This window comes from Trachinotus anak, unplaced genomic scaffold (assembly GCF_046630095.1).
Source record: "Trachinotus anak isolate AG129_WGS33_773 ecotype Australia unplaced genomic scaffold, CSIRO_AGI_Tana_v1 ptg000021l, whole genome shotgun sequence".
Taxonomy (NCBI): domain Eukaryota; kingdom Metazoa; phylum Chordata; class Actinopteri; order Carangiformes; family Carangidae; genus Trachinotus; species Trachinotus anak.
The window spans coordinates 13,797,858-13,822,969 of NW_027273872.1; the positions used below are offsets into that span (position 1 = coordinate 13,797,858).

The 25,112-nt window shown below is 44.1% G+C and overlaps 1 protein-coding gene across 3 annotated transcripts; it reads left to right on the plus strand.

Annotated features, from left to right (window-relative positions):
* slc44a1b (solute carrier family 44 member 1b) lies at positions 1-24,834 on the plus strand. 3 transcript variants are annotated; one of them, XM_071457158.1, is made up of 16 exons: positions 1-135; positions 3,753-3,842; positions 5,719-5,861; positions 8,383-8,519; positions 10,375-10,468; positions 10,863-11,032; positions 11,149-11,238; positions 11,351-11,508; positions 11,681-11,867; positions 12,233-12,401; positions 12,754-12,910; positions 13,476-13,559; positions 13,650-13,787; positions 15,800-16,036; positions 16,701-16,799; positions 18,443-24,834. In XM_071457158.1, exons 1-16 carry the CDS (start codon positions 73-75, stop codon positions 18,464-18,466), a joined length of 2,040 nt encoding a protein of 679 aa, XP_071313259.1. In that variant the 5' UTR covers positions 1-72; the 3' UTR covers positions 18,467-24,834. The 3 variants fall into 3 exon arrangements, with proteins under 3 accessions (XP_071313259.1, XP_071313257.1, XP_071313258.1); XM_071457156.1 differs by having other exon boundaries at positions 16,701-24,834; XM_071457157.1 differs by lacking the exon at positions 1-135 and adding an exon at positions 3,029-3,367 and having other exon boundaries at positions 16,701-24,834.
* The last annotated feature ends 278 nt before the right edge of the window (positions 24,835-25,112 follow it).

The following is a 25,112-nucleotide window of genomic DNA, read 5'->3' on the forward strand; positions in this document are numbered from 1 at the left end:
GCAGGCTGATCAGACCCACATCAGTGTTGTGCTCAGTTTGACAGGAACACCAGGACCTCCAGGACCCTCTACATGAACATGGACCCGAAGCGTCTGTCCTCCAGCTCTCAGCAGCAGGTTCACCTCAGGAAAAAGGTAAGGGATGATTGAGTGTGTGTTTTCTGTGTGAACAGCAGCTGTGACATTTAGTGGAGTAAGTAATGGGACACATGTACATGGTCTTCTTCCTGTTTCAGTCTTTGACTGTGAAAACAGATACAACAACAGATGAGAAACACTAATGTGTTCGTGCAGAGCAGGACTCTAACAGCTGTTAGTTTACATACGAACAGAAACAATATGATCATCTCAGAAAACATTTTCACAAAACAGTGGTTTCCAAAACTGTTTGACCTCTGAGCTCATCATGTTTCAGCCTTTCAGCTGTTTTCATTTTCCCTCCAGCTTCTCACATTTCATTTCAATCACTGATCAAACGATTCACCACTGTTTCGTTTCTCTGCTACTTCACACTTCATTGCCTCTGTCTGACAGCTGCCTCTACTGATTCACTTTAAAATATAGGAGTTTATTAACCACGATGAAAGCAGTGGCTCCAAACCTGTCTGATGTTTTCAGTTCACTTCTACTCTGAGCCTCTCACCTGGTGTCATCTCAATAACTAAGAGTCAGAGAAACATCTAGAAACTGAAAATTGCCGCTACAATCCACATCAGTGGTTCATGTGATGACCCCTCAAATTTGTCTGGTGACCCTCTGGAGGGGCCCAACCCCTAGCTTGGGAAACAGTGGATTAAACTAATCTAAGTGTGTACGTAGTTAAAGCAGCTACAACAGTAAAATGATCTGATCTGAACACTTTATAAACTCCTCACACAGCAGAGCTCTGTTCATTGGGCAGACACACACACACACACACACACACACACACACGCACACACACACACACAGTGGGTCAGTGTTGTATTGTGTCGATGATTTTGATGATTTAGTGTTTTCATGCTGAGAAAAGATCAGAAGTAGAAATAATGAAAAGGACACAGGTGCTTCTACTCTGAAATATTCTCTTTATAGATGAGGACCAAGAATAAAAGGAGCTGATTCAGAATCAGATTAACATCACTTCACTCTCACATTCTCTCATGCCGAGCTTTTCTTCTTCTGTGGTGTTTCTAATGTTTCATCTGAAATGATAACTTTCAGTTACACCACCTGTTTTACTCTGAAATCAGAACATAAAATGTCCACAGTAACTCAGCTGTTAAATACATGGAGAGCAGTAAAAGTACAAGTGTCAATACTTTAAAGTGTGTGTGTGTGTCTGTGTGCGTGTGTGTGTGTGTGTGTGTGTGTGTCTGTGTGTGTGTGTGGTGACTGGTGGAGACTGTAAAATCACACTGAGAGTAAATTCTGTGTTCATGTTGAACTGAAACAACGATGTCAGAGTCTGTTCCGTGTGACAGTTTGCACCACCTCTCTACACCCAGACTACACCCAGACTACAACCAGTCTACACCCAGACTACACCCAGACTACATCCAGACTACACCCAGACTACACCCAGTCTACATCCAGACTACAACCAGTCTACAACCAGACTACACCCAGACTACACCCAGACTACACCCAGTCTACATCCAGACTACAACCAGACTACACCCAGTCTACAACCAGACTACACCCAGACTACACCCAGACTACAACCAGTCTACAACCAGACTACACCCAGACTACACCCAGACTACAACCAGTCTACAACCAGACTACACCCAGACTACATCCAGACTACAACCAGTCTACACCCAGACTACACCCAGACTACATCCAGACTACAACCAGTCTACACCCAGTCTACACCCAGACTACACCCAGACTACATCCAGACTACAACCAGTCTACACCCAGACTACACCCAGACTACATCCAGACTACAACCAGACTACAACCAGACTACATCCAGACTACATCCAGACTACAACCAGTCTACACCCAGTCTACACCCAGACTACACCCAGACTACAACCAGTCTACACCCAGTCTACACCCAGACTACACCCAGACTACATCCAGACTACAACCAGTCTACACCCAGACTACACCCAGACTACATCCAGACTACAACCAGTCTACACCCAGACTACATCCAGACTACAACCAGTCTACACCCAGTCTACAACCAGACTACAACCAGACTACAAATAGACTACAACTAGACTGTAACTAGACTACATCCAGTCTACATCCAGACAACAACTAGACCACACTCTGAATACAACCACACTACAACCAGACTGCACCTGGGTGTAGGGTGTAGTCTGGTTGTAGTCTGGCTGTTCTACAAACAGACTACAACCACACTACAACCACAATCTACACTGACACACTTCTACAGAGGGCAAAGATCAACAGGAACAGAGCAGGAAAAAATCTTTTGAAAACAGACTTTATTAATAATGAATTGACAAACAACAACAAGCATTAACCTCTTGAGGGGCCCCGGGGCCAAAACTAGTTGTTGGGGCCCTACTTCAAATGGTACTCTGCAGCTGAAATTAACAGGGACTAATGAACAGGCTTTTACTTCAGATCAGGTCTTTTACTCTAGTTCAGGTTATTCCCAGTGATTTGAATTCATATGTTACTGTTACTATACGTTACTGTATAAATAAAGATTATTCAATCACCCCTCCTCTCCCCCCCTCATGTCCTGTCAGCTGTTTCCTATCAAATAAAGTAATAAAGTGGATGTCAAAGTAAAAGTCAGATCATTTATTGGAGAGTTTTAGTGGAGAGCTGACAGGAAACCAGGAAATATACAAAATAAAACTCCAGAGAGAAAGAGGAGCAGACTCGGTTCAAATGTTTTTCTACATGAAGTTTTCCTGCAGAGGAAACAGCGCCACCCTGTCACTGGTGGCCGCTCGGTGGTCTCCTCCGGTACTGCATCTGCATCTCCGGTGAAACCGTTTGTTCTCCGCTCCGGCACGGGAATTAATTGCGCATGCGCAATTAGATGAATGGCCGCAGCACCTGACGACCCACCAGGAAGTGTGGCGGACAAATCCTCCCGTTAATCCCCGCTCGGTACGGTAACCGGAGGAGGCACCGACAGTAGCATGCTCAGCGGGCCGGAGCGCTCAGTCTGATCGTCGGGACCGTCTCCGCTCCGGGCTCGGCCTCCGGGATCGCGCCGCTGCGCAGTGAGTGCATGCAGGCAGACCGTGCGGGGCTGTCCGTGTCCTCCCCCCGCCTGTCGGGCTGCAGACCCCGCCGCTGCTGAGCTGAAGCTCCGTGAAGCTCCGTGAGGCTCCGTGAGGCTCCGGGCACGTCCACCCTGACTGCAATGGGATGCTGCGGGAGCGCGGAGGTAAGCGCGGCCCGGCCGGCCCGGTACCGTCCTCCCACCGGTGCCCTTCATCTCTGCCCGGTTTGCGTTCATTTTTTCCCCATGAAAGGGAAACCGTCCCGAGGAGGGCCGAGCTGGGATTAGAGCCAGGGGCCGTAATCCAATTAGCTCCTCCCGGGGACAGGAGGGTCACTGGGCCTGTAAACGGGACCGTCATGTCTACTGCTCCCGGTAAACAACCGGCCCGGAGTCCCGGTTCAGTGCAGCTATGTGTGATCTGATTAGGGATGAAACCGAGCCGAGCCGAGCTAACAGGCCGGGGCAGGCGGGGTGTAGGTGGGGACCAGCTCCCGGCCTGCAGCACCGGGAGCTGCTCTCACTGTGACCGTGTTTGTGTGTCTTTCAGAGGACAAAGAGAGAATGGAGACCGCTGGAGGACCGGAGCTGCACGGACCTGCCCTGGTTCCTGCTCTTCACCGTCTTCTGCGTCGGCATGGTAACCACAATACAGCCGCCATCATCACCACAGTGTGTTCAGATCATGGTACTTTGACAGCACTGTGGTGATACTGTGATAGTACAGTGATAATACCACAGTATCCGGAGTAAAATAACAGTGTAAAATGCTTACAGAAGTACTCAATTTTACTTAAAGTATAATAAATAGTTTAGTAAAGACTAAACTATGTATTATTATTAGTAGTATTATTAATAGTAGTAGTATTATATGCCATTATTATTATTATTATTATTATTCTGTGACATCATCAGATCATTGATCCTGAGGCTTTAACTATGTCATATACATTTAGATCGTTTAGTCTATTGTGAGTAGCTCCATCGTGACAACGAGGACACATTCACCTTCATGTTGATGTGTATAAGTGGGAATGGTTCCCAACCTAGGGGTCACCAATTTAGGGGTCAGGCCCTTCCAGAGGGTCATCAGATAAATCTGAGGGGTTGTCAGATTATTCGCTGATGTGGATTCAGTTTCTGGATGTTTTTGAAAATTTGAACAGTTATTGAGAAGACACCAGGTGAGAGGGCCAGAGGACAAGTGAACTGAAAACAACAGACAGGTTTGGAGCCATTGATTTCATCATGGTTCATAAACTCATATGTTTTAATGTGAATCAGTGGAGGCAGCTGTCAGACAGAGGCAGTACAAACACTGTAGAGTTACAGGAGACTTTACTGAAGGTGTGGATGTGTTAAAATGACTCAAGACATCAGTTTGTGTTTTTCAGCAGGACTCTGAGACTATGAGCTCTGTTGCTGAAGTAGCTCCATCATGAGAACATGGACACATTCACCTACTTGTTGATGTACAGAGTATGGGAGTGTGGGATTAAAGCAGGACAGCAGAGGAGGACCAGGACTGAAAAATAGACCTGAGCTGAATGGTAGTTTACCACTTAAACGTCCTGTGGTTGAAGAGGATGTGAGGAAGAGGATGTGAAGTTGTTTCCTTTGACCTCTGTTAGAAACCTGTTATATCAGGCTGAAGTGTTTGTGTTGGACCACAGGGGTCAGGTGGTCTTTGATGGAGACGTGACTTAAATGAGTCATTGTTTTGATTAACAGATAATTTTCAGTTTGTTTCAGTGGTGTCAGTGTTTTATTAGGACGTCCCATAGGAACCCTGCAGGGACCCCCCCCCCCAACCCCCACCCCCACCCTGTGTGTTTGACAGACTGAGTTCATGTTGGTTCCAGATTTTCATTAGGTCTCTGTCTCATGTTCTGTGTTTTTAATTTTTCTCAGTATTCAGTGGCTCCATCTGTCGTCATCACAGTTATCAAAAGTCACTTTTCATTTCAGTTTAGTCACCAGTTTTTAATTGGAGTTAACTGTTTTATGACACTTTATGGACTAAATAATTCATTGATTACTTGCCCGATGATCAATAATCAAATGCAGGTCTACTCAGTTTGACCTGTGTTGGACCTGGATCTGGCTCAGCTTCAGTCTGGTCTCACTCAGTTCAGAATTGCACATAGTACTCTGTGTACACATGAAGTATATTGTGTAGTAGTCATTATTACATGATTACATCATTGCTTAGTAGCTATTACTACATTATATACTGTATTATTAACCCTTGTGTACAGTAAGTGTTTATTAGTTGTTCACTACAATGTGACCCACCTGAAGTGGGTCCAGATCTGATCCTACACATCAGAGTCTAGCACGGTTGGCTGTGCGTTCATGGCTGCAGTGAGCAGCATCATGAGGAAGATGATTTGAATGCACAGGCAGAGAAATTTAAATTATGTCCTTGTTTGAAAAAAAAAAACTTATCACCATGTAGAACCCCCTCACTTGGTGGGGGGTTTATACATAACACTTGGTGTTTCTCTGTCTCTTAGGGCAGCATCTGCGGCTTCACCATCGTCACCGGCGGCGCCGCTCGGCTCGTGTTTGGATATGACAGCTACGGCAACACCTGTGGTCAACGCAATGAACAGATCGAAGGCGTCAGGCTCAGTGGCCTCGACCACACGGACAGGAAGTAAGTCTGGATTTGTATCCAGTCGTTGATTTTGTCCACTGTCTGCCTGTGGTGTCATAGTAACATGGTAACATGGTGTCATGGTGTCGTGGTAACATGGCGTGTCAGTGTTCAGCAGTAGTATTTTTATATCATTGTGTAATGATGTGATATTTGTTGAATATTTTTGTTGTATTTGTTGTTTTGCTGGAGGGTCTGTCACTGGTTGTGTATTTTGGTGGTATTTTGTGTAATGCAGTAGTATTACTGTAGCATTCCTGTTAAACTGGCTCGGCCTTGAACACACGGTGCGTTCTGGTCCTGTAGGATTCTTTTGTGTTGATTCTGCTGACAGAGCTGTGAGTCAACACACACGCAATGGTCTTTCTGCAGTTGTGAGGACAAAATGTCCTCACAGTGATGGTTTCAAAGCAGGTTGTCCACACAACCATAGAAAGACATGTATGCACACACACACGCACACACACACACACACTCTTTCTCTCTCTTTCTCACAGGAGACACAGAACACAATAAAATAGAATTGAACAGAACAGATGTTGACCAGCAGGAAGCAGCTGGATCAGTGGTTTCACAGGAAACCAACAGGTAACGAGGAAGACCATGAAGCAGGAGAGAAAGTTCAGACTTCATGTTTGAAACCTGCTGGTCACAACAGCCTGACTCCTGAGCTCTCAGATAGTGTCCATGGTCATCCTGCTGTAGAGAATAGCGAGCAGTCAGGCAATTAATCGATTAGTTTATTGACAGAAGATTAATTGGCCACTATTTGGATAACCGATTAATCGTTTCAGTAATGTCTAATCAAAAATATCAAATATTTAATAATTGTCTGGTTCCAGTTCCTGAATGAGGATTTGATGCTTTTGTTTGTCACGACTGAACCAGGTTCAGTCCTCAATCCGGCTCCTGGTCCAGGTCCTGGTTATCTCTCACCTCTTCTGACAGATCTCCCTTCACTCACAGTGAAACTTACCGATGGTCCAGAAGCAGCAGCCCATCTGGTCTTCATTACTCTGCTCCTCATTGACCTCCACTAACTAGCCATGATCCTGAATCAGATTCAGTCTCCAATGCTGCCTTCAGAGTGACTTCTGGGTCTGAACTCAATCATTCAGTCTTATGCTCCTTCTCCTCCACTGTGTTCCTCTAATGAATGTTGTCTGTCATCACCATCCCTGCACATAAGACAGTCTCAGTCCAGCCTGTTCTGGTCTGTGGTTCCCTGATGGTGGAACCAGCTCCTGAAGTCTATCAGAGCAGGGGCGTCCCTCTCACATATTTCACTAGCTCTGACTATGACTTTCAGTTCACTTCTGTACCTGATCTCCTTCACTTATTACATAGATGTGCGGCTTAGTCCTTACACCAAGGTCTTCTACTGCACTGAAGCTTCATTGATGAACCTCACTAAGAGTCTCTGTGGAGAAGAGTCTGAGTCAATGTCAATGTAAACATGTTCTGTGTGTAGTTTTATGTGGAGAGGCGTGTTTCTGTCCCTGATGTCAGCCTGTCCCTGTCCCTGTCCCTGTTCATGTTCATGTTCATGTTCATGTTCATGTTCATGTTCATGTTCATGTTCATGTGTCTGCGTCTGTTTCTGTTTCTGTTTCTGTTTCTGTTCATGTTCATGTTCATGTTCATGTTCATGTTCATGTTCATGTTCATGTTCATGTTCATGTTCATGTTCATGTGTCTGCGTCTGTTTCTGTTTCTGTTTCTGTTCATGTTCATGTTTCTGTTTCTGTTTCTGTTTCTGTTTCTGTTTCTTTCTGGTGGTTTGTGAACATTTCAGTGACTGAACCTTGTGACAGAAAATAAACACTGATGAACACGTCACATTCACACATCAACTTTTAGATGAAACCGGCTCAGTGGTCACACAGCATGAAGGTTGTGGGTTTGAATCCAGCTCTGCAGGTCTCCAGGTGCAGTTCTGACCTTCCTGTAGGAGGATCAGACTGTGTGTTGACCTGGGTGTTGACTGTGGGCTGAGACTGGTGGTCTCAGGTGATCTCAACAGACTGTGAAGCACCAGTGTGATCCAGATTCCTGGAGCTGAAGGATTTCAGCAGAGTCTTTGTTTCCCTCCCACATCCACATTCTGACATTCTGCTCACATGAAGACCAGCTGCTGGATCAGGATCCAGTTTCCATCAGAGAAACCCTCAGTCCCTGTCAGTCCAGCATTCATCGCTCCACCTTTACCTGTGACTGAATCCTGAATTATATTCATCATCTGATGTGATGTAACACCCGAGCTAACTGTCAAGTGCAGTGATCAGTTGATTATCGATATATTGGTGATCTGCTCTGCAGTTTGGGTCTAAATCAATTCATTGAAAAATAATCAATAAAGAGAATAATTAGTAATAATTTGTCAGACTGCTCGCTCTTAATCTGAAGGAGCAGCTCCTTAAACCCTCCTCCCATCAAACACCTCACTGGCTCCACAGTGTCTGACTTTTGACTGTTAGTGAACGTAACCTTAGTGATTCCCTGTGCTTTCTGTCTGCTGCAGGTTCGTCTTCTTCCTGGATCCCTGTAACATCGACATTGTCCAGAGGAAAATTAAGTCCATGGCTCTGTGTGTGTCTCTGTGTCCCACTGAGGAGCTGAAGACCTACCAGGACCTGAAGAGGTTCGCCATGCTCAATGGTGAGGTCATCACTCTGTCATGTGACTCATAGCACACCTGGACAGGTGATGTCAGGACAGACTGGATCAGGAGAGTCCGCTCTGACATTTTAACCCTGGTGAGATGAGGATCTGGTCTGAACAGTGTGTGAGGACTGACTGAGTCGGACCTGAACACATTGACATGACGAAACTAGATTGAGCTTGTTCAGATTGATCCTGGTCTGAGGTGTCCTTTTACAGTGATGAGAATTTACCTGTGGTGGGAGGTGCAGCGTGAGACTGATGTGATGACATGCAGTGCAGAGGGGGAGACTGTCACCAGGTTATTTCCTGCAGGCACAGTTTACAGATGTTCCCCAAACGCCTCACGCAGGCTGTTGATAGACGTCAGCTGGTGGTTGCACAGAGAAACCTCTGGTCTCTCAGTCCCTCACCTGACTGGCACTCAGACAGGTGAACTAAGCCTCTTCTGTCAGAATCTCTGGCTCTGCAGGGAGCAGCACGCATCCTCAATCCACACAGATCATGCTCTGGTCAGGTGACTGCCTGAAGCCAATCAGCATCCAGAGCAGACCGAGGACAACAGAACGACAGCGTCAAGAAGAGGAAGACTGACTGTGTGTGTGTGTGTGTGTGTGTGTGTGTGTGTTTATGTGTCACGTTGAAAGTCACCTTAACATACATGACTATGATGTATGTATTTATTTTAGAGTGAAGACCAGCCAACTCTCAGTTAATCACATAATTGATCAGAGGAGGATTAACCAGTCAGAGATGCTGAGGCCTGATCAGTGACCCACTCTGTTCTTAATGATGTTATTAAAATAACTGTTACCTGAACCAGCTCTGACCTTTGAACTTTACTGTCTAAAAAGTTAATGTTTTTTTTTTCTCTATTATTATCTTCATATTAATTATATGTTTATTGATTTATGACCAGTCTGAATTTTAGGTTTTCAGCAGTTTGATAAATATGGGCCCTGTTTTAACATTAGCGTCAGGATGTGTGTGTGTGTGTGTGTGTGTTTGTGGTTATAAAGGAAGCAGTGATGTCAGCAGTTGGCCCGACGCTCGCCATCACATCATGATGATGATTTAATGTCTGCAGACACACCATCAGTGTAAAGTACGGTGTACTCACAGACGCACACACTAACACACAGGATAGTGACAAAGGCAGCATTAAGTCCTGTGTATGTGCGGTGTGGTTGGTGCCACTCTCCTCCATCAGCTGTGACTCAGTTCACTGTTGAAACGTGACAGAGACATTTGATCATGTGACCTCACTGCCCCTCTGGCAGCCATGTTGTTTATGAAAGGAGCCACTGTCACAGACACAGGAGCCAGTTTATGTGTAAAGCCATGTTCAATTTATTCAGTCTGAGGATGTTTCTACCACAGCTGTGACCTTTAACCCTGGACTCTGCGAGAGCTGTGATCAGCTGTGATCAGTTGTAATCAGCTGTAAGAGTTGCAGATAAACAGGTGAATCACAAACAGCTGAAAACTGTGAGCGACAGTTGAGCTGGTGTTTGTGCATCTGTGTTAACAAAGTACAACAGTGAGGTTTTTGTCCTCAGCTCTCATGTCCAGTGAGACAGAGGGGAGACATGCTGGTCTCATCACATCACTCTCTGGACCTGGACCCGATCTGGGCTGTGTGTGTGTTCAGGTCTGAGGACTGTGTTTGTGAGTCATTAATAAAGTGATGATGAGGCAGAATAACAATGTGATGTAACGCAGTGTCAGAGGTGAATCTGATTGGTCGGTCAGTGACATGTCTCTGTTGGAGCTCTGTGATTGGTTCAGCTCACCTGTCAGCAGGTATTCAAGAGGAATTATGTCATCAGCTGTTTCCCTTTGTTTGTTTCAGGCTCTGAGCTGTGCTCCTACGAGTTAGCAGGTCATAAATATCCAGGTCTCCCTGAGAGGTTCTCCAAGTGTCCCAAACTTCCTGTTCCTCCCAGGTACGTCCAGCTGTTCACCTCACACACCTGGATCACTTTCCTCTGTGTCTGACCTCTGACCTCTTACCTATGACCTCTCTGACCTCTCTCAGCTCTTTGACCTCTGTCCTCTCTGACCTCTGACCTCTCTGTTCTCCTCTCTGCTCTCTGACCTCTCTTTACTCTCTGTACTCTCTGTCTTCTCCTCTTTGACCTCTGACCTCTCTCTGACCTCTGTCCTCTCTGTCTTCTCCTCTCTCCTCTCTGACCTCTGATCTCTCTGTCTTCTCCTCTTTGACCTCTGACCTCTCTCTGACCTCTGTCCTCTCTGTCTTCTCCTCTCTCCTCTCTGACCTCTGATCTCTCTATCTTCTCCTCGTTGACCTCTGACCTCTCCTCTGACCTCTCTCTTCAGTAAGCCGTTGCCGGTGTTTAACCGCTGCACTCCGGTGGATATTTCCTGTTATGCGAAGTTTGCGGAGGCCGTGGTGACGTTCGTTGGTGATAACAGCGTCCTGCACCGGCTGATTGCTGGCGTCGCCGCCAGTAAAGAGATCATCATGGGGCTGTGTGTGCTGGCTCTGGGTGAGGATCAGCTCGACCTCTGACAGACTCTGGTTCAAACAGACACAAGGTCATGACATCATCAGTGAATCAAATTTAACTGTGTGTTTTTCTGACCTCTGACCTCTGTCTGTCAGTCCTCTCCATGATCCTCATGGTGATCATTCGGTACATCTCTGCCGTCCTCGTCTGGATCCTCACCTCACTGGTCGTCCTCGGATCCCTGGGTGAGGTCACTTCCTGTCCTGTTCAGTTTTTCCTAATGAATCAAGCAACAGACAAATACTGAGTCGGTCCAGGTTTTCAGGACCCTGACCTCACCTGTGTTTGTTGTGTCAGCGGGGACCAGCGTCCTCTGGTGGCTCTACATCGACCACCGTCTCTATGGAAACGACACCTCTTCTAAGGAGGCAAAAGAGATGAAGGAGGAGGTGGAGGTCAGCAGAGACAGCGGACAGGCGCTGCTCGTCTACGCCGTTGCTGCCACCGTCTTCACTGTATGTAAATCTGTGTGTGTGTGTGTGTATGTGTGTACATACAGTCTGGGAGCAGCTCCTCCCTCTTCTCTGAGTCTGATCCTCTGATCCACGATGATGAATGATCCTTTAATGATCCCTGAAAACCTGGTCCCTGACCCTTCAGAACAGTCTGGTCCTGTCTCTGTTTCAGATCATCCTTCTGCTGCTTATGCTGTTTATGAGGAAGCGAGTGGCTCTGACCATCGCTCTGTTCCACGTGGCGGGAAAAGTCTTCATCCACCTCCCCCTCCTCACCCTCCAGCCCTTCGTCACCTTCCTCGCCCTCCTGCTCTTCTGGATCTACTGGATCCTGGTTTTGCTCTTCCTGGGAACTACTGGTCAGTCTGAACACTCAGAAATCACAAAAATCACAACGTGTTTTGCTGAAAATATCATTGTAATGGTTTCACTGGTCTCACTGGTTTTACCAGTTTCACTGGTTTTACTGGTTTCACTGGTTTCACCGTTTTTACTGGTTTCACTGGTTTCACTGGTTTCACTAGCCCTCTTCATTTAAAGCATTTTAGACCTGAAGTTCAGTTCAAAAGAAAAATAAACAGGACCATTAAAGTGTGAGGTTCAGAGTCTGAGTCTGAAACCTGCAGCTGTTTGGCTCTGCAGGTGAGAACTGCTCTTATGTAAACACTTAGTGTCTGATGGTCTCTCTGTCCCCTCTGGACCCTGGTCTACTGTGGCCCTGCAGGAAACCCGGAGCAGAATGAGGAGACAGGATTGACAGAGTTCAGGCTTACAGGTCCTCTTCAGTACCTGACCTGGTACCACGCTGTGGGTCTGGTCTGGATCAGTGAGTTCATCCTGGCCTGTCAGCAGATGACTGTGGCCGGAGCCGTGGTCACATACTACTTCACAAGGTAAGACCTCCTCATCTGTACACACCTGGTACACACCTGTTAAACACCTGTAACAAACCTGTTACGCACCTGTAACACACCTCTTACACACCTGTTACAAACATATAACACACCTGTTATACACCTGTACACACCTGTAACACACCTGTAACACACCTGTAACACACATTTCCAAACTGTTTATCAGAGTTAAATGATCTGTTGTCTGTGAACAAGAAGAATCACAGTCACCATGTTTACCACAATGAAAATGGGAAATGTGGTCTAGCAGCTCTGTGTGAAACAGACCTTCTCTCCAACAGGTCAGGTTCTCTGAGGAACAAACCAGATTAATGAAGACTTTGTGTTTCAGGGACAAGAACCGCCTCCCAGTGACCCCAATCCTGTCCTCAGTCTTGAGGCTGGTTCGGTATCACCTGGGCACCGTCGCTAAAGGATCCTTCATCATCACACTGGTCAAGATCCCCAGACTCATCCTAATGTACATCCACAACCAGCTCAAAGGAAAGGTACAAATAAAGTTTGTTTACACCAAGCTGATAGGAAAACTTTATTTAAACCTTGAGGTGAGATGCAATCAGAGTGTTAGAGGGTCTGAGGTGATGAAGGTCAGAAATGAAATACAAAGCCAGTGAAGACAGAGATATCATGAAGTGTCAGACTGATCCCAAAGCAGCAGCAACTTTTAAACTCACCTGTCTGAGTCTGATTCACCTGCAGCACCAGGTGTGAACTGATGGAGGAAGGTTCAGGAGACCCAGGTGGCTGAAGCATAAGGGGCAGTGATGAGTATAATGATACTGTCCCTGTGAGGTTCTTCTTCATGGGGCTGAATCACCTGTCACACCTGTGCATGTATCTGTGCTAAGACTAACCACAGCCTTAAACATCCTCTACTACACCTGTAGGGTCTGTACCACAACCTTGGTTTCTATGGTAACTGCAGTTTGTTACTACAGGTAGCTGTCCTCTATAGATAAACTGGTGACCAGAGAGCGAAACACTGCCTGTAATGAGAGACTGAGCATCATCTTCGTCATCATCATGTTTAATGTATCATGTGATCTGTTTCAGGAGAACGCATGTGCTCGCTGTCTGCTGAAAACTTGTATCTGCTGTCTGTGGTGTTTGGAGAAGTGCCTCAACTATCTCAATCAGGTGACGAACAGCCCACTCCTCTTTTTAAGTATCATGCTCTCACCTGTCTCACGTGTCTCACGTGTCTCACTTGGGCTTTTATTTTCCCAGAATGCATATGCAGCCACAGCCATCAACAGCACCAGTTTCTGCACGTCTGCACGTGACGCCTTCGTGATCCTGGTGGAAAATGCTCTGCGTGTTGCCACAATCAACGCCATTGGAGACTTTGTGCTCTTCCTGGGGAAGGTGAGGTGGATTTAACTGGTGTTCCCTTGTTTAGGTTCTGACCTGGTTCTGACCCAGAGACCCAGTAAATAAAGTAGACCTGATGTTGGTGCTAGAGGGAAGATGGTGGAGTCATTCAGATCTACAGCAGTGATCATCCACCCCGTTGATTCAGTCAAGGAGGGTCCAGTCAGGTGCTGATAACTTCCTGTTCCACAGGAGACTCAGACTGAGGCTTTTAATTTGAAGTCATGAGGAAAATCTGTTTCCAGGACAACATACTGTCCGTCATGATGGACATCTGACTGTGGGATATCCCAGCCCATTGTCTCACAGCTGCTGGCTGTCACATTTTAGGTTTAAAGGTTTCAGAGTAGTTCAGGCACAAGAAGTGAGAAAAACTCAGATCAGAAAAAAACAAACCAGTGACACAGCAGGTGAAGATTTGGTCAAGTATTCACAAAGCATTTTATCTTACCACTAATACTTTCTAGTAGTTTCTAACTAAAAGGTTTCTCCTAAATCCTATTTGCTAAGCTGCTGAGACCAATTTTTACTTAGGAAAAGCAAAAACTCCTAAGAGTGTGACTCTTGCTATGGTTGACGTCAATTCCCATGGACGAGCTTGCTTGCAAGAACCATAGTGATTGGTTGATGAAAGACCAGTCTGTGACAATGCATGCGGAACCTCCCACAGTAATAATAAAGAAAAGGGAAATAAACAAAAACAAATGAATTAATTACGGATTACATCCTGTTTAAAAAAAGTAGTGGATTCTCCAAAATACATCTGTATAATAAGGCTTGTGTTGACCCAGGAGAATTTAATTTTACATTAAGCACTTACATTGTTTTATTTAAAAATAATAAAAAAGTTGAAAACTGACTTAAACCTTACTGAGAGCCTATGATCCACCTGTTGTACCTGTTATAATGTAGCTGTGGTCCCGACTGTGGGTTGAGATAGGGTGTGATATCCACTGTCCCTCACAAAGTGACAGACATGATGAAAATGATTCCTTTCAAACAGCTGCCTCAGGCCACTCTCCATTAATCGCGTGTAGATCCTCGCCACTTTGCAGAATTGTAGTAGCATCTTATACAATCTGTGTGTTGATGGTGTGACTTTTTTCCTGTTTACAGATAATAATAATCCTTATCTTGCGATGGTGCAGTGATTTTTACATGTGTTCCTTATGGCACCGATCACACTGGGTAGACCAGCAATTGCCATGAAGTGGCTTTATTTCTCTGTAGTTGGCAAGTATCTAAAGGGAATCGTATGAATTGAGCACAGCACATTTATTGTTTTTGTGAATTGGTATTACAGACAGCTGGGAGAGCTCCAAGTTGTCAGCACTGCAAAGTTGCATTTTCCCCGTTGCCAAATACTGCAGTGTTGCAAGGTGACTGCAGCCCTTTTACGATTCTTAGTGAGTTAGGAGTCCTCACGACTACTGCTAACTTCTCCCAGACTTTTACCGCTAAGTGGCTTTGTGAATTACTCTTTGTCAAAAAAATTAGGAGTCTTAAAGTTAGGACTGACATGCCCATTATTTTTAGGAGTTTCTCCTAAAACTGCAGTTTAGGAGCTACTTTTAGCCTCAAGATGCTTTGTGAATATGGGCCCAGAAACATACAGGGTATAAAACTGATTCAGGATCAGAGAACAACAGCAACCAGTGACACAGCAGGTAAAGATCTGAAACATCATGAGACTGATTCAGACTCACTGATGAAAAGAAGAAGTGATTTATAAGAAGATTGTGACTCCAGAGTCCTGACTGCAAAGACCTGATCCCCTCTTGTCTCAGAGGACTCCTCTGGACTCAGGCCTGCACATGATAAAACCAGGACTGAATGAAGGTCTGGAAAATGCAGCTGGTTTTTGAAGGAGGAGGGGTGACAGTTTGTCCCTGTACATACAGATCTACATCTTGCGACCACCATTATGAACCATGTTGATCTGAACAGCAGTAAAGAAACCTTTGTCCCCTTCCTCAGACCTCTGAGCTGTTTCCATCTGTCCTCAGATCCTGATCGTGACGACGACTGCGTTCGCCGGCGTCCTTCTCCTGAACTACCAGCGTGATTACACCGAGTGGCTGCTGCCGCTCATCATCGTGTGTCTCTTCTCCTTCCTGGTGGCTCACTGCTTCCTGTCCATCTTTGAGATCGTGGTGGACGTCCTCTTCCTCTGCTTTGCCATCGACACCAAGTACAACGACGGCACCCCGGGGAAGGAGTTCTTCATGGACAAAGCTCTGATGGTGAGACAGCAGCCAGCTGAACGATTGGTATGAAGCCCAGGTTTAGAGTCCTGTAGAAACCTGCAGGGACCAGGTCCTTACTGAGTCCACCGGGGCAGGAACGTCCAAACCAATCCAGTCCAATTCAAACCAATCAAATTCAAGAAACTTTATTTGTCCCTTGGGGGTAATATAAAGCGCACATAGAGTAGACATTAAAAAAACACAAAATACACAAAAAAGAATGCTCAACCACAGCAACACAAACATTAAGAAAAACAAAAATGACAATAACATGAAAACATCAGTACATAAAAAAAGCTGTAATATTATAATGAGAGATAATGGAGAATGACATCACTAGTGCAGATAAATAAATCAATACACAGTTTGATTGACAGCCAGACCCACAGTCAGGTGATTCCGACGTCACAGTTAAAGCTGCTGCTGTGATCAGGGCTCACTGACTGATTCTTGATCAGCCTTTAATAAATCTGACGTCACTCGGTCCAGAGTAACCAGCTGAGGACCAGTCAGTCTCTGCAGAGCCCCAGATGAAATGCTTGCTGTGATTGGCTGCTGAAGAGAACCATGTTCACATCACAGTGAATTTAGATTCCATTGCGCCTGTTGTGTCTCAGAGTCCTGACTCATCTGTCTCTCTCTCCCCACCCCTCCCCTGCAGGAGTTCGTAGAGAGCAGCCGGCGGATGGAGCGGGCAGTGGAGCGTGGGCGGAGCCGGGTGAAAGAGGCGGTGTCGGAGGGGGCGGAGATGAAGCCCATGGTGAGTGACGGTGGTGGAGGGGGCGTGGCCAGGCGGAAGAGCTCATCAGAGGAGGTGGGGGTGGGGCTGGAAGGGGCCGGAGGGGAGTGGGAGGAGCTTCAGGAATTCCAGGTATACTACCTGCTGGTGGGGGTGCTGGTGGACTGGGTGCTGACGGAGCAGAGTGGCTTCATCCTCTGTCTCAGCGAGGACGTCGTCCTCTTCCTCTGCTTCTACCTGCCCACCTCCACCCTCTTCCTGTTTGTCAGCCTGCTGCACACGCCAAGCACCACCCCCTCTGCCAACACCACCAAATCAGCCGCCGTCACCGCCGCGTGCTAACAGATGTGTGCTAACTACCACGTGCTAACTGATGCATGCTAACAGACACTGTCCTAAGCATGCTGATTGGATGAACACTTCTGTATGCTAACCCATCATCATCATCATCATCATCATCACCATCACTACCATCATCATCATCATTATTATTATCATCATCAGCACTCATTGACTTTCTGTTTGTAATTTATTTTATACTTTTGTATCTTTATACTTTTCCAGTTTTTACTTTGCAGCTGAATGTGTGTCTGCTATGTGTGTGTCTTTTTGTGTGTTTGTGTTTTGGTGTTGGGCCTTGTTTTCTCACCATGGTGCTTTAAGGAGACGATGGACTTAGCTGGGTCAGGTTTCAGGTCCAGATCCATGTCTAAACACAAACCACAGACTGACTGAATTCACCTGGTGGTCCAGCAGAGGGCGCTCTGTAGGCCAACCTGTTGTCCTATTGATCTATCAGTAAACTGAGCTGATCAATATTGATCAGCATTGATAATCAGGACTGTGCGGAATGTTCTGTCTTCTTCACTGTAGATAAAAGACCAACAAACATAAGCTGCCTTACTTCCTGTTGGTTTCCATGGTGATATTAAGTGGTTGCTAACTAACCTACCTCCTCTGTGCTTCATCAGAAACAAATGATGATGATGTTTAAATCATCTCCAGACCTGAGGTCATGACCTGAATTATGTCCGGTGTGTTCACACTGACGCAGCCTCTTCTCAGTAAATAAAGGACTCATCATGTCCCACATCCCATGGAGACCTCTGTAGACCTCCATGTTGGTCCCTGGTCCCTGAACCTGTAAAACAAACTTAAATTTATCCAGAGACAAATCAGACATCTGAAAATCATGATTTTTGTATTTAGTTTGTTTTTTCAGTTTCTTCTTTAATTGTCTCACAGCAACTCCAAGGTCTGAGATCCTCAGGTCGGGATCCACTGAGATTAAGTTGAAGTTGACTGATGAATAAAAGTGAAGAAAACAGTTGAGACTCTGTTTCTGGTGTCTGGTCCAAATCTTCTGAGGAGGGAAAAACTGTGACTAAAATCTAAATCCTGAAACAGCCCTGGTCAGGACAGAATCAGGTCTGAGACCCTGTAGTTATGGGGTCCTATGTATTTGGGGTTAGGGGCCCGTTGACTCATGAACATGATTATGGATATGAAACAGCCTGTGTCTCCTGCTTCAGTCCCTCTGGCTGGTTTAAACACCTGACTACCTATGATGCTCTGTTCTCACCTCCATTACCATAGCAATCACCTGTCATCCTCCTGTCACCCGTGTGAACCTTGTAACCACGTGGATTGGTTTTGTGTTTCAGGCTCCAGGGACGAGTTCAGCTTGACCAAAATCAGCCAATGGGACTTCTTCTTAAAAAGAGACATTCCAGAAGTTTATTTTTACCAACGTGTAACATGTTTACTATGGTTTCACTCCAGGGAAAACAATATTTTAATAAGAAACTGTAAAAACGTAACAATGTAATGAAGCACTTTATATCGAAGCGCTGCAGATTTTAACGGCTGATGCATCTTTTCGTAGTGATGTCGTTTTTTATAAAACTCTGACTCATCACTCTTCAGTTTGAACAGTGAAGACACTTTTTCTTTTGTTCTGGAGACGACCTGCGGCACACTGACACACCTGGACTCCATGTTGGATCTGTCAGCAGAGGGGCGGAGTCTGTGCACAGGTGGAACAGCAGCCATAAAGCTCCACATCTGATTGGTAGATGAGATCAGACATGGTGTTGTTGGTCACCTGACCAGGTTTGATCGCACTGCGAGCATGTCGATCAATACTTCTGATTGATTTACAGCTAAAAATCCACCTGCTGTTCCTCAGGACCCAGTTCACAGTCAGTGGTCTGTTACTTGTCCACAGACAAACACACCCAGATCTGAATTCAAGTAAAAGTGATAATACCACACAGTAGAAGAACTCAAGTTAAAAAGTTAAAGTACTGCAGACAGTACTTTAGTGAAAGCATCGGAGCAGAACGCAGCTACATCTGATGACTGGATTATTAAACTGATGGATTCATGTGTTCATCACTTTAGTGTTGCAGCAGGTGAAGGTGACACAGCTTCAGTTTAACCTGTAACAACACATTATCAGGTGTTTGATGTGAAGAAAGTAGTAGTGTGAAGAAACAGGGAGTAAAAATATTCAAGCTACCTGAGACTGCACTGAGACACAGTCCTCGAGTCAGATTATGTAAAATACAGTTTATTCCAGGTCATCAGATCACAAATGTAACATCAGATCAGTCGCCATAGAAACAAGATCTGAAAAATCTGAAATCCGATTGGTCGCAGACAATCAATGTATGTTGCTCGTCTTGCTCACAGTGCGACGCCTCTGGCTCCACCTCGGCCTCCATCAGAGGTCATTCACCTCTCATCCACACGGGGCAGCAGAGTCACAGTGATGATGGAGGACATGATTGGGGGTTCGTAATGTTTTGTTGGCGTCAGCGTCCAGTCAGCTGACCTGTGATTTGGAGGATTGACAGATTGTTTTCGTCTCCACAAGCTGGCACCTGGATCTTAACTTCCTGTCCTGGATTTGAACTTCCTGTCCTACAGCTCCATCACTTCTCGGCCCAACATCTCCAGAACAGAGTCAGAGCTGTTTCCACTGAAAGTCCAGAGAAGAAGAAGGTGGGCTGTGTGTGGGCGGAGCTTCCTGTGGAGGTGACGGCTCAGCAATAAAACAAACTGCATCATGTGACCACATCATCCACAACAAGTCTTCCTGCTTCTGTTTGTTCACTATGGTCCAGGTTTAGGTTCTGGTTCTGGTTTAATGTCCAACAGACAACTTCAGAGAGGTTGTCTCAGTTCCTCATAGGACTGAGAGATGCAACTGAAAGCTCAGAGAAAAGCCAGTAAGTGGACCTTTAAGTTGTCCTGGCATGTTAGGGAAACACCTTCACCAACAGGTTACTGAGTATTATTCAGTCACCAGACGTGTTGAAGGCGGTGCTGCTGAGTCAGCTGGTCATCTGTTGCCCAACACGTTGCCTTGTTTCCCTGCAGGTTGAGCTGTGTGTCAGGCTGAATCCAAACGTCCCCCCTCCAGACTTAACTCAGACTTAATCCAGATTTAGCCCAGATTTAATCAAGACTTCACCCAGATTTAATCCACATTTAACTCAGATTTAATCCAGACTTCACCCAGGTTTAATCCAGACTTAATCCAGATTCTACCTAGATTTAATCAAGATTTAATCCAAACTCAACCCAGACTTTGTCCAGACTTTGTCCAGACATAACCCAGACTCTATCCAGACTTAATCCATACAGACACAGACTGGTACCAGAGTTCATTTAATCAGTGGGATTATCTGACCAACCAAACATCAATGTACATGCCCAGTCAACACATGTCTTAACATCGAACAAGCTGATTGGCTGATCCAACTCCAGTCAGGAGGCGGGGTCAAACAGAGAAGAAATATCACCTCCCAGGACCTCTGTCCTCAGTTTGCTCCTCTCAGTCTCAGCTCAGTTTCGATTGAAATCTGTTGATCCTGGAACAAAAAACATATTTATACCTGTTTCACAACCTGAGGTTCAGTTACCTGAATATAAATGATTCGTCCTGTGAATTTTTTGTCTGAAGAGCCAAACCTCCAAACAGAGCCGAGGTCACCGTCCATGTCCAGAACTAAGAGTCCCCGCTCAGTGGTCATGTGACCAGCTTCATCAGTAAACAAAAATAATTGAGGTTCATCTGAACTAAAACTGATTCAACAGATGAGTTTCAGATTATCATCAGGTCATAAAATCAGTTTGGTTTTGGCTGCAGCTGGACCACGGTTCACAGTGATGATAATGTACCATATATTAATGTGAGGAGGAGGAGGAGGCCGAACCTTCCTCACATTAACAAACAGAAACATCTCCGTGATGTTCTCCATGTCTCCATCACCTGAGCTTTGACTGGACCTTTTAACGAACTCCTCTTCTTCTTCAGTGGTTTAATGGTAGAATCAGCTCCACAAGCTGTTTATCTCCAGTTGGTTTGAGTCTGGAGGACGTTTGGATTCAGCGTCAGTCTGGTGGTGTAAAGAGATAAACATCATCCTGCTGATGTTTGGATCTCAACAGAGGTTTGTTGTTGTGAGTCTGTTTTAAAGTTTATTTTTCTTTGTTCAGATGTGACAGCTGCGGCTGATTGGCTCAGCCGGCAGCGGTGATGTTTGTGTGACGTTTTCAGGCTGCGACTGTTCCCATCATCCACCTCTGTCAGAAAAACTCCTCTTTCACTTCAGGAGAGAAACGAAGACAAAGTGAACAGATGTGACCAAGTAGCTGTTTAAAAAGATCAGATTCACACGAATCACACAGCTGTGGAGAACATCTGTTCATGTAGTTGGCCTGTGTGTTTTCACATAAACAGAGCATGTCTGTTATAAACCTGCTGATCCAGTGAGTCAGTGGTCACAGGACGAGCATGTTAACTAATTGCACTAAAGATGGAGTTCATTTAACACGACGTCAGTTTAAAGTAGCTGTAAAGTATTTTAGATGAAGTGTTTGTAGCTCAGATATTAACACACACACACACACACACAGACACTTATTCACGTCCCAAAAAGAAAAATCTTCAATCAATAGAAATCATTAAATCTGCTTCTCACACTCATTTATAAACATTTATTTTGGATGATGTGACCCTGTCGCCAGGCAGATTTAACCTGCTGACTGCAGGAGCTGAAGCCTCATTCCAACATCACAGACACAAAATCAACAAAAATTATTTTTCATTATTGTTCAGTTAAAACTGAAAACCGTTCATCTCAGTTTCTCAGTCGTCTTCAAACAGCTTCAGTTCACAACAAACAGTTTTCTGGTTTATACAACAATCAACTGGAATTAACTGGAAGTGGACTAATTCTTCACTTTCATGATATTCACTATTAATTACTAAATGACAGGATTCTTTCTCCAGGACGCTTGTTGAAGATTATTAGGAAATAAATCAAGAAAAAATTAAGAGTTACTGTAATTACTTAAACGAATTAAGCTGAATATCACAATAAAATGTCAGTTAATCAAATAATGAAGTATGAAATCACATGTTCGTTGGACTGCTGCAGTAGCTGTTCATTAACCTGATTAACTTAATTTCCTGTCTGAGTAACAACTAGTTAGTGTTAAACTTGTGATTGACTAAAATGCACTAATGAAATCTTTTAAATGTTTTAGGGAGTAAAAAGCACGTTTGGAGCCGTCCAATCAGCAGCCGTTAGCTGTAGCATCCCAAGCTATAACGTAACAAAAACCTTTACAGAGGTGAAGAATATTAAAGCTAACAGCAGCACTTCATATTGTTCACATGTACATGGAGAAATGTGTTGTAGCATTAGATATACATACAGTTTAGAATGAAGGGAAATATCTGATTAAACTAACATAAGATAACTTAACCAGTGCTATTCAGTCATTTAGTCTAGCTAACTTCAGCTTGTTTTCTAATTAGATGTACACATTGTTTTTATGAAATGTATCTAAATCATAATTTACATTGTTAGCATTTTGACTAAGAACCATGTTGCCTCATTTAGTCAGATATTAGTGTGCTAATGTTAGCTCTGTGAGCTAGCTCAGCTACGCTACATAGAACTAGTTTAGAACCAGTATTAGTGATAATTAAACTGCACTTAGTCAACACTGAGGTCAGGATCATCAGCAGCTGCTGTGACCGACTCCTGCTCACCTGGTTCAGGTGATTTGAGTTTAGTTTTTCTTATTGTAGACTTAAAGAATCTGGATCTCAGACGAGGACGAATGTCAGGTTTTGATCGTTAAACACAGCAGTGTCTTTTCTCTGATGCCCATTGAACATTTTACAGCTTTGTTTATTTTCCTCGTAGGTTTTTGTTTAAGTCTAATATCAAAACAGACAAAGGTCAGAGACTGATTTTGGTTCAGTTGAGTTTATCATCAACTTTCAGGTGAATTTCCTTAAAAGAAATTTAGCGCAGTGAATATTTATTCCTCATTCATTACTGAAAACTTCACTCTTCATTTCTGCTGATGATGTTACAGACTCAGCTCAGCATCTTCTGAAGAAACTTCGTGTTAGCTTAGCATTTAGAAATAACTAGATATTACCGACTGTTCTTGTTTCATTAGAACTACATTTACTTTACAGGAAACTTCTGAGAAAATTTCGACATGAATTGAAATTTATTAAGTAGCTCCAAATGAAAGTGTTAATAACAGATTTTACAGAAAAGTTAGTTTCACTGTAAAAACCTCGACCTCCAACTTTAATCTGCTCTCCAACATTTAAATGAGCCTTCAATAATCACATTGTGATTAAACCAGGAAGTTTTCACCCAGTTTTTGTTTTATACAGCAGAACAAAAAGAAAGAAGCTGCTTCAAAAAAAAAAAAAAAAAAATTCTGTTGTATCTGAAAATATAACAGAAAATACAACAGCTATGTTTTTATTTTATCAACAAAGGAGCTCAAACGTTTCTCTGTTGTAGTTGACGTTCAGGTTCTTTGAGACTTAATTAAATGTATTTACTCACGGTTGAGAAACTTTTACAACACACACAGATAATGAGAAAATATTGTTTATATTGTGTGAGAAATATGAACCAATAAAACTGTAGCAGGTAATTTGACTTTAGACAAACTTATTAATATACACTGAGACTGTTGGAATGAAACTTCTCAGCTCCTCTGTCGTCTGCTGACCAATAATCTGCTTCGTTCACCAAATCAAACCAATCAGCACGCAGAGGAGAGGCTCTGCCTGCTGAAGGTGTAGGGTGGACAGGTGAGTCGTGGGTTAGGGATGCTCCAATCAATGACCACGATGTGTGATGATGTGTGTCTCATGTCAGAATGTAGTTGTGAGCCAGATTCACCAAAGTTAAACTTTACAGGAACGACTGACCAGGGATCACCTGATCCTGGAGATCCAATAGAAATGTTGATGTTTTGTTTCGGCTGCAACAAACGTTTTTATATGTTTTTATATTAACGTTAACACAACTGTTAGCTCGTCACTCAGTGAGGCAGCGAAGGCATCTACATCAGTTTTACACAGTAACATTAAGTTAGCATTAGCCTGTGGTTTGTGTTCTTGTTCATTCAAACTGAATCTTCTGGAGAAATGTTGTCTTATTTCCTGATCTGTGAATTTTTAGACATTTTAACAAATCTGAACAAATATCAATCGATTGGAGTGTCCTTAATTCTGCATTCACTCATCATGTTAATTAATCTTAGTTTTTGGTCGTCATGGTTACACCTTCATCCTGACGACTGTTGTCCAGCTTCTTTCAGCCCTGATCGCAGCAGATGAAGGGCCGATGTTGTAGAGAAGCTGATCCAGAACCAGTTGCATGTCCATATTTTTCTGCTCTGTATCACAGCACGTCACCTTCGTACGATGTGAATAATCAGCTGTTAGATTCACGGGACTGAAACCTCTGAGTCACCTGATGGACGCCTCAGTGTCTCTCAGATGTGACTCTGTGGCTACACAGCAAAAAGAACAAGTTGACTTTAGGCCGACACGAGTTTAACTGTCAGGTGTAACACTAGTGTTTAGCTTTTCTCTGCAGTAAGAAGTCATTTGTAACATTGAAGAACTTTTTCTTTTGTTCTGGGTTGATTTTTTTATATTTTTCAGTTCTTATGTATATTTGTTTTTTAAGAAAAATAATAAAATGGAAAATTTTAATCTCTGCTTGTTATCTTCTGCTTTACGAACACCTTCAACACAAACAGAATTTGACATTATAGTGACAATCTATAAAAACATTTTTCTACCAAATTATTCTATTTCAACAAGAAATTTAATTGTAACAAAATGGTAGCAATTAATGATTTACATTGTTGATTAATCTGTCAATTATTTTTATATTTAGTTAAACTGCCTCTGAAATGTCTGAAAATGGAAAATGTTCATCTCAGTTTCTCAGAGTCCAAAGTTAAACAGAGAAAAACTGAAAATCTGAC